The 10,000-nt window shown below is 55.4% G+C and overlaps 1 protein-coding gene and 1 long non-coding RNA gene across 2 annotated transcripts in view; one reads left to right on the top strand and one right to left on the bottom strand.

Annotated features, from left to right (window-relative positions):
* Positions 1 to 2,911, top strand: part of LOC129695079 (uncharacterized) — a 3,438-nt gene extending 527 nt beyond the window's left edge. Inside the window, exons 2-3 of the long non-coding RNA XR_008723106.1 lie at positions 620 to 745; positions 2,725 to 2,911. This is a non-coding gene — a long non-coding RNA (uncharacterized LOC129695079). The remainder of the gene's footprint in view (positions 1 to 619; positions 746 to 2,724) is intronic.
* A 1,601-nt stretch (positions 2,912 to 4,512) lies between these two features.
* Positions 4,513 to 9,846, bottom strand: fdps (farnesyl diphosphate synthase (farnesyl pyrophosphate synthetase, dimethylallyltranstransferase, geranyltranstransferase); the record flags this gene model as incomplete). The annotated part of the gene is given in 5 exon segments (XM_055631832.1): positions 4,513 to 4,977; positions 8,475 to 8,552; positions 8,554 to 8,613; positions 8,829 to 8,906; positions 9,772 to 9,846. Coding segments are annotated over 5 exon segments (492 nt in total), but the record flags the coding sequence as incomplete, so codon positions are not given.
* Positions 9,847 to 10,000: the final 154 nt, after the last annotated feature.

The following is a 10,000-nucleotide window of genomic DNA, read 5'->3' as shown; positions in this document are numbered from 1 at the left end:
CCAATGAACCTGCCTCCACCACTTCCACGGGAAGCTCATTCCACACCGCTACCACTCTCTGAGTAAAGAAGTTCCCCCTCATGTTACCCCTAAACTTCTGTCCCTTAATTCTGAAGTCATGTCCCCTTGTTTGAATCCTCCCTATTCTCAAAGGGAAAAGCTTGTCCACATCAACTCTGTCTATCCCTCTCATCATTTTAAAGACCTCTATCAGGTCCCCCCTTAACCTTCTGCGCTCCATCTCTCTCATCCCTCTCCCATCCTCCCCCCCTCTCTCCTCTCAGCACACAGTGGGGGGGGGGAAGGGTACCCCCGAAACCTCCCTGCCCCTCCCCCCCCGCCCCATTTCCCCCTCCCTCCCCTCGAGATGTCTGGGTGACTGTAGTGAGGGGGGGGGTTGGAGTGTGGGGGAGGGGGAAGGGTGGGGGTTGAGTGGACAGAGGGGGGGAGGGCGTGTGGAGGGAGGGAGGGGTGGGGTCAGAGGGGGGGGGGTGGACAGAGGGGGGGCTGCCTGCAGAGGGGGAGGGGGTTTTTGGGGCACAGAGGGAGGGGTGTGGATGGGGCAAAGTGGGGGACCTACACTGGACCGACCCCCCCCCTCTCTCCCCCCCCCTCACAGACTGCCCTCAGAGTGGCTGAAGAAAGACTTTGAGCATCTGTGGAGATCGCCAACACCAGGGCCCAGACCAGGGGCCGAGCCGGTCCCAGTGGCTACATTGGCTGCCCCGCCCCGCCCCACACACAGGTACGCAGTGTCGGGGTCACCCCACAGGGAGGGGGAGAGGGGAGGGATCTGGGCCATTCAGCCCCTCCAGACCCTGCAGGGGTTAGCAGGGGGGGGTGAGGGAGGTTGGGGGCCAGAACTGCCTGCATTTTGTGTCTATCTTCGCTGTAAACCAGCAGTTGTATATTCCCACACACTGTTTACTGCAGTTTATAGTTTGATATATCGAGATGCAACGAGACCTGGGTGTCATGGTACACCAGTCATCGAAAGTAGCCATGCAGGTGCAGCAGGCAGTGAAGAAAGCAAATGGTATGTTAGCATTCATAGCAAAAGGATTTGAGTATAGGAGCAGGGAGGTTCTACTGCAGTTGTACGGGGTCTTGGTGAGACCACACCTGGAGTATTGCGTACAGTTTTGGTCCCCTAATCTGAGGAAAGACATTCTTGCCATAGAGGGAGTACAGAGAAGGTTCACCAGACTGATTCCTGGGATGGAGGGACTTTCATTTGAAGAAAGACTGGATAGACTCGGCTTGTACTTGCTAGAATTAAGGGGGGATCTTATAGAAACTTACAAAATTTTACAATAAGGGGTTGGACAGGCTAGATGCAGGAAGATTGTTCCCGATGTTGGGGAAGTCCAGAACAAGGGGCCACACACACAGTTTAAGGATAAGGGGGAAATCTTTTAGGACCGAGAAGAGAAAATCATTTTTCACACACAGAGAGTGGTGAATCTGTGGAATTCTCTGCCGCAGAAGGTAGTTGAGGCCACACAGTTCATTGGCTATATTTAAGAGGGAGTTAGATGTGGCCCTTGTGGCTAAGGGGATCAGGGGGTATGGAGAGAAGGCAGGGATGGGATACTGAGTTGGATGATCAGCCATGATCATATTGAATGGCGGTGCAGGCTCGAAGGGCCGAATGGCCTCTACTCCTGCACCTAATTTCTATGTTTCTATAGTTTATAGTTTAATTCAGTGTAGTATAGAGTTTGTTTTTAGTATGTAGTTTTGTTTAGTGTAGTGAAGAGTTTAATGTGGATTAAAGTTAGTTTACTAGATAGCGTTATTTAGCGTATCGTTTTTCCACACTTTTCGAGGGTGGTGGGTGTATGGAACGAGCTGCCGGAGGAGGTGGTTGAGGCTGGGACTATCCCAATGTTTAAGAAACAGTTGGACAGGTACATGGATAGGACAGGACAGGTTTGGAGGGATATGGACCAAACGCGGGCAGGTGGGACTAGTGTAGATGGGGCATGTTGGCTAGGATGGGACTAGTCGGGCCGAAGGGCCTGTTCCCACACTGTATCACTCTATGACTAGTGTAGATGGGGCATGTTGGCTAGGGTGGGCAAGTTGGGGCCGAAGGGCCTGTTTCCACACTGTATCACTCTATGTGACTAGTGCTGTGTATAGTCCAGTGTGTGAGTTAATGCTGTTTAATGGATTCTAATGGGTTTGTTTGATGTATAATTCAGTCTAATGTGTGGTGCGTGATTTAGTGTAGTGTGGGGTTAGTATATAGCACGCACTGTCTGGGGCCGAATGGCCTCGGATCAAATCCGGGGTGGAATCTTTATTCATCTTTCTTTAAGCTTTCTTTAGATAGGGTGGTAAAGAAAGCTTTTGGTATGCTAGCCTTTATAAATCAGAGCATTGAGTATAGAAGCTGGGATGTAAAATTTGTTCGGCATGGACTTGTAGGGCCGAGATGGCCTGTTTCCATGCTGTAATTGTTATATGGTTATATGGTTATATCTTCGGTCGATCCAGGCTGGTGAGACCCCCCCCCCCCCCCCCCGGGACTGCCCAGAGATAGCGGGGTACAAGGGGGGAGTAGGGGGGTTGGGAGACAAGCGGGAGGGGAGGGGAGGGGGAGTGTGTGGGTTCTGGGCCGATGTCTCCCCTCCCCCTTGCTGATGTCTTCTCTTCACTCCCCCCCCTCCTCCATTCCCCCCCTGCACCTCTCACCACCCCCCCCCCCCCCCCCCCCAGGAGTGTCCGGGCCCTGTGTTCGAGGCTCCCCGTGTCCGCGGGTGAGCTGGGGTTTTGAGCGGGGGGAGACGCTGGAGGTTCTGGGCTCCGTGGATGACGTCTGGATCCGCTGTTTGCCGCGGCGACGCTGAAGGCCTGGTGCCCATCGAGTACACGTCACTCGTCTAGTCGCCCCTGGCTCCCCCCCCTTCACCCCCCCAACTTCGCCCCCCCTCAACCCCTCCCCAACCCCCCCTCAACCCCCAACCTCAGATTCAGATTTCAGATTCATTTTAATTGTCATTGGCAGTGTACAGTACAGAGACAACGAAATGCCTCCCCCCCTCAACCCCCCCCGAACCTAACCCTCCACCTCCGTACCCCTCAACCCCTCCCCCCTCACACCTCCCCACCCCCCCTCAACCACCCCCCCCTCAACCTATCCCCCCCCTCAACCTATACCCCCCCCCCTCAACCAACCCCCCCCTCAACCAATCCCCCCCTCAACCTATCCCCCCCTCACCCCCCAACCAATCACCCCCTCAACCTATCCCCCCCCCCCTCCCCCCCTCACCTATCCCCCCCTCGTCCCTCTCTCCCACCTCCTTACCCCTCTCACCCCCCTTCCTCCCCCGCCCCCCCCCCCCCCCAACCGAAACCTCCCCCCTCTATGGCCATGGACCCCTCCCTGAGCACCGGCTCTCTCCGGGGGACGGGGTTGAACGGTGCAAATCGAACGCCCCAAAGGGGGGAAGGGGTTCACAGATGCACCGACTCTCTCCGTAGGGTTTGGGGTGGGGGGGGGGGGGGGAGAGGTTCTCGGTTGCACCGACCCACCCCAGAGGGGAAGGCGTTCAATGGCGCACCGAGACTGGCTCCCCCCCCTCCCCCCCACCCCACACGCGTGTGCATGTTTTCCCGCGAGGTTTGTGTCCGTGTCCCCGTGTGTGGGACCGTGTGGAAGATCTCCCCCCCCCTCCCCCCCCACAACTGTTCAATAAACTGCTCTGAAGACCAGCCACGTGTGAGGTCTCTGTTTTCCCTTTCCCGCGGTGACATCTCTGGAGGGAGGGGCCGGTGCGGGGGGGGAGGGGCCGGGCGGGGGGGGGGGGGGTCTCGGGTCCAGTTCCCCGTCCGGACAGATGGCGGTCGCTGCTGGGAATCACACGCGGGGAACGTTGACCACGGGCACACACGGGCTCTTAGATTGTTTATTTGTGGCCACGTACACACACACGGGGTCAAACACAGAGTGAAGCCTCACCCCCCCCCCCCCCCCCCCCGCACCGTCTTGTACACACATGCACACACACATGCACACACACACGCACAGGCCCGCAAACACGCACGCACACACGTAGACACGCACACGCACGCCACACACACACTCACACACATTCGCGCACACACACATGCACACACACGCACGCACACACGCACCCATGCACACACACGCACACGCATACACACATGCGCCCGCGCACACACAACACACGCATCCGCGCACGCACGCACACGCACACATCCGCGCACACACACACATCCGCGCACACACAAACACACGCACGCACTCGCGCACACACGCCCGCACACACACGCGCACGCAAACCTGCACACACACACACGCGCACACACACACACACGCACACACACACACGTACACGCACACACGCACGCGCACACACACGTATGCACACACGCACACACACACACACACGTGCGCACACACATACACACACGTATGTACACGTACACGCGCACGCACGTACATGCACACACACGTATGTACACATACACACACACATGCACACGTATGTACACACACGTGCGTACACACACATACGTACACACATACACATACGCACACATGTATACACACACACACTCACACATACTCACACACAGATACACACGCACACACTCACACACACACACTCACACATACACACACTCAGACACACACATAACATAAAACAAGGAGTGGATTATCCACCTCCAGCAGACCCAGGGGTCGTGGGTCAGCCCCTGAGGGGTCGTGGGTCAGCCGGGGGGGTCGAGGGTCGAGGGCCCCCTCTACTTCTTCCTCTTGTAGATGCGGTCGGCGAAGGCGAGGAAGACTTGTGGTGGGAGGCGGCTGCCCTGCTGGGTCACCATGGAGCACAGCCGCTGGTAACTCTGCTCCTCGTACTGGTGGAAGGCCTGACGCAGCCCCAGCTCCCCGTACAGCGCCTTCACCCGCGCCACGCTCTCCGCCTCGCGCCGCCCGTAGTCCTCCTGCAAAACCAGGGGAGGGGAGTTAGCGGCAGATTCAACCGTGGACCCAAACATGCTGGAGCAGTGTCTACTCTTAAGATGTGGATTACAAACATGGCAGAGGGGCTACATATTAGAAACATAGATACATAGACAACAGGTGCAGGAGTAGAGGCCATTCGGCCCTTCCAGCCAGCACCGCCACTCAATATGATCATGGCTGATCATCCCCAATCAGTACCCCGTTCCTGCCTTCTCTCCATACCCCCTGATCCCTTTAGCCACAAGGGCCACGTCTAACTTGGTTTATACTCTCTAGAATTTAGGAGATTGAGAGGGGATCTTATAGAAACTTACATAATTCTTAAGGGGTTGGACAGGCTAGATGCAGGAAGATTGTTCCCGATGTTGGGGAAGTCCAGGACAAGGGGTCACAGCTTAAGGATAAGGGGGAAATCCTTTAAAACCGAGATGAGGAGAACTTTTTTCACACAGAGAGTGGTGAATCTCTCGAATTCTCTGCCACAGAGGGTAGTTGAGGCCACACAGTTCATTGGCTATATTTAAGAGGGAGTTAGATGTGGCCCTTGTGGCCAAGGGGAACATGGGGTATGGAGAGAAGGCAGATACGGGATACTGAGTTGGATGATCAGCCATCATCATATTGAATGGCGGTGCAGGCTCGAAGGGCCGAATGGCCTACTCCTGCACCTAACTTCTATGTTTCTATGTTTCTGCCTTCTCCCCTGACTCCGCTATCTTTAAGAGCCCTATCTATCTCTCTCTTGAAAGTATCCAGAGAACCGGCCTCCACCACCCACCGAGGCAAAGAATTCCACAGACTCACAACTCTCTGTGAGAAAAAGTGTTTCCTCGTCTCCGTTCTAAATGGCTGACCCCTTATTCTTAAAACTGTGTGTGTGTGACCCCTGGTTCTGGACTCCCCCAACATCGGGAACATGTTTCCTGCCTCTAGCGTGTCCAAACCCTTAACAATCATATATGTTTCAACGAGATATCCTCTCATCCTTCGAAACACCAGAGTGTACAAGCCCAGCCACTCCATTCTCTCAGCACATGACAGTCCCGCCATCCCAGGAATTAACAGATAGAAACATAGAAAATAGGTGCAGGAGTAGAGACCATTCGGCCCTTCGAGCCTGCACCGCCATTCAATATGATCATGGCTGATCATCCAACTCAGTATCCCGTCCCTGCCTTCTCTCCACACCCCGATCCCTTTAGCCACAAGGGCCACATCTAACTCCTTCTTAAATATAGCCAATGTGGCCTCAAATACATTCCATGGCAGAGAATTCCACAGATTCACTGTGTGTGAAAAAAAATGTTTTCCTCATCTCAGTCCTAAAAGATTTCCCCCTTATCCTTAAACTGTGTGTGTGACCCCTTGTTCTGGACTTCCCCAACATCGGGAACAATCTTCCTGCATCTAGCCTGTCCAACCCCTTAAGAATGTTGTAAGTTTCTATAAGATCCCCCCTCAATCTTCTAAATTCTAGCGAGTACAAGCCGAGTCTATTCAGTCTTTCTTCATATGAAAGTCCTGCCATCCCAGGAATCAGTCTGGTGAACCTTCTCTGCACTCCCTCTATGGCGAGAATGTCTTTCCTCAGATTAGGAGACCAAAACTGTACGCAATACTCCAGGTGTGGTCTCACCAAGACCCTGTACAACTGCAGTAGAACCTCCCTGCTCCTATACTCAAATCCTTTTGCTATGAATGCTAACATACCATTGGCTTTCTTCACTGCCTGCTGCACCTGCATGCCTACTTTCAATGACTGGTGTACCATGACACCCAGATTCACCACTCTCTGTGTGTGGGGGAAAAAAAATGTTTTTCTCATCTCGGTCCTAAAAGATTTCCCCCTTTATCCTTGAACTGTGTGTGTGGCCCCTTGTCTTGGTAGACACAGATCATTTTTTCGAATACATGGACACCATTCATTGATGTATTGCAAGGATAGTATGGTGCATCACGACTTTGGATTTAAATGTAACTAGGGGTTGGGTGGGGAGGGACGAGAGGCAGGAATATCCACACTTTGTCCCCTTGTCCTTTTTGTCCCTATCCTCTCTTCTCCAGGGGTCCCAGCGTTGCCCCTCTAACTCTTTCTCCACTTTCCTTTCTTTTCCTGTGGAGCAGTTCCACAAGTGTCTAATTGTGTTTCTACTCTTGAACGTTTGCTTCTTAATAAATAAACATTTTAAAAACAACTTAACAGAATGCTGGAGTAACTGTGCAGGACCGGGCAGCATCTATGGGGAGAGGGAATGGGCGATGTTTCGGGGTGGAGACTTTGTCGCCCAGTGATGCTGCCTCGCCCCCCTGAGTTACCCCGGCTTTCTCCGTGAGGAAACTTGGAGTAATCGCGTATTGTCTTTCCGCTGACTGGATATCACGCAACAACAGAAGCTTCTCACGGCAGCTCCCTACACGGGGACTATAAACTACACTGATTGGTTTCAATCCAATGATGTCCAGGTTTATCGATTAAATGGCTTCTGTAAAACGTGTAGTTGTGTATCGAGATGTGTGCGTGTACATGCGTGTAGCTCTGTGTGTGTGTGTGCGTGTGTAACTGAGTGTGTACTGTGTGAGTGTGCATGTACGCATTTCTCTCCGTGTCTCTGAGTCTGTGTGCGAGTCTCACAATATCTGTGTGTGCCCACTATGTGCGTGCGTGTGTGTGAGTGCGTGTGTGTGCGTTTGTGTGTGTGCGTGTGCGTGCGTGTGTGCGTGCGTGTGCGTGCGCCTGTGTGTGCGTGCGTGTGTGCGTGTGTGTGTGTGTGTGCGTGTGCGTGTGTGTGTGCGTGTGTGCGTGTGCGCGTGCATGTGTGTGTGCGTGCGTGTGTGCGTGCGTGCCTGTGTGCGTGCGTGTGTGCATGCCTGCGTAAGTGTGCGCGCGTGAGTGAGTGTGTGTATGCGTGCGCGTGTGTGTGTGCATGCATGCGCGTGTGTGCGTGTGTGCGTGCGTGCGTGTGTGTGTGCGTGCGTGTGCATGTGCGTGCCTGTGTGCGTGCGTGTGCATGTGCGTGCCTGTGTGCGTGCGTGCATGTGTGCGTGTGTGCGTGCCTGTGTGCGTGCTTGTGCGTGTGTGCGTGCCTGTGTGTGTGCGTGCGTGTGCGTGCGTGCGCGTGCGTGTGTGTGTGCGTGCGTGCGTGTGCGCGTGCGCGCGCGTGTGTGCGTGTGTGTGTGCGTTGCGTGCGCGTGCCTGCGTGCGTGTGCGTGTGTGCGTGCGTGTGTGTGCGCGTGCGTGCTGCGTGCGTGCGTGCGTGCGTGCGTGTGCGTGTGTGCGCGTGTGCGTGCGTGCGTGTGTGTGTGCGTGTGCGTGTGTGTGTGCATGTGTGTGTGTGTGTGTGTGTGTGTGTGTGCGTGTGTGTGTATGTGTGTGTGTGTGTGTGCGTGTGCGTGTGCGTGTGCGTGCGTGCGTGCGTGTGTGCGTGTGTGTGTGCGTGCGTGTGTGCGTGTGTGTGCGTGCCTGCGGGCTCCTCACCTCCAGCAGCCGTCTCTGTGCCGGACTGGCCCTCGTCAGTGCCTGCACCACCAGCCAGCTGCACTTGTTTGTCCTCGATGATTTCCGTGCCCACCTTCCCCGTCACCTCCGGGTCCCCGAAACAGTCCAGGAAATCATCCTGGGGGCGTGGAGACAGCACGTCACACACACACACACACAGACGCTGCCCGAGTCCCGACCCATTTACATAGACTGCCAGCCCAACCCCACGGGAAGAGAGTCTGTACCTTCCCTAAACTAAACTAGACGTTCTCCAAACCATCCCTCCTCCGCCACCCCCTCCCCCCTCATTTCCCTCCCCTCCCCCCCCCCCCCCCCCCCGCCATTCTTTACCTGTATCTGGAAGAACTCCCCCATCTCCAGGAGGATGGACTGTGCCACTCGATGTTCCTCCTCCCCGTCGATCCCAGCCTGGAGCGGGGGGTTGGGGTGGGGAGAAGTCAGGCGTCAGTGAAATGCACACCCTGCTGCTAAAATACTGGGGGTCCCAGCCCCCCCCCTGACGGAGTAATCGAGGGCTTCCTTTAGTTTAGAGACACAGCACGGAAACAGGCCCTTCGGCCCACCGGGCTCGTGCTAACAGCACGCAACAAAGAGGCTTTTCACTGTACCTCAGTACACGCAGCAATAAACTAAACACAGGGAGAGCTTGCAAACTCCACACAGACAGCGCCCAAGACCATAGGGAGTTGGTGGGGGGGGGCTGCACTGCTGGACTGTGTGAAGAAACAGGCCACTCGGCCCCTCTGATGTGGGTCACAAAGCCACAAGCGATAGGAGCAGAATTGGGCCATTCAGCCCATCAAGTCCAGCCCGCCATTCAACTCCCTCCTAACCCCATTCTCCAGCCCTCTCCCCGTAACCCCTGACACCGGAACTAATCAAGAATCTATCTATCTCTATGCTTGAAAAAAATATATATATCCGCTGACCATGTGGCCTCCACCGCCGTCTGTGGCAACAAATCCCACAGATTCACCACCCTCTGGCTGAAGAAATTCCTCCTCATCTCCTTCCTAAAGGAACGAAAGTCCTTTAATTCTGAGGCTGTGGCCTCTGGTCCTAGACTCTAGACTCTAGACTCTCCCACTAGTGGAAACATCCACTCCACATCCACTCTGTCCAAGTCAATCCCATTTCGCACCCCCCCCCACCCCACCCCACCAATGCCTGTCCCAACAGACTGTTGCCACGAGGGGTGGGGAGGGGAGCGGGGAAGGAGCTGTCCCTGACCCCTGACCCCAGGAGAGTTGACCCCTGACCCCAGGACCCTCACCATGTACATGGCAGCAGCCACTGGCAGGTAGAAGCTGTAGAAGGCAGTCTTGTATTTCACGATCGCCTTGTATCTGTGGGGTGGGGGGGCAAACACATCTCCCTCTTCCCCCCTTCCCTCATCCCCCCCCCCTCCCCTCTCCCCATCCATCCGATGCGAGAAGACGTCCCTGCTTCCCCCCTCCCCCTCGCTCCCCTCTCCCCCCCACCCCACCCCCTCTGACTCAACA

This window comes from Leucoraja erinacea, unplaced genomic scaffold, assembly GCF_028641065.1.
Source record: "Leucoraja erinacea ecotype New England unplaced genomic scaffold, Leri_hhj_1 Leri_935S, whole genome shotgun sequence".
Classification (NCBI taxonomy): Eukaryota; Metazoa; Chordata; class Chondrichthyes; order Rajiformes; family Rajidae; genus Leucoraja; species Leucoraja erinaceus.
This window is presented reverse-complemented; position numbering and strand designations above follow the sequence as displayed.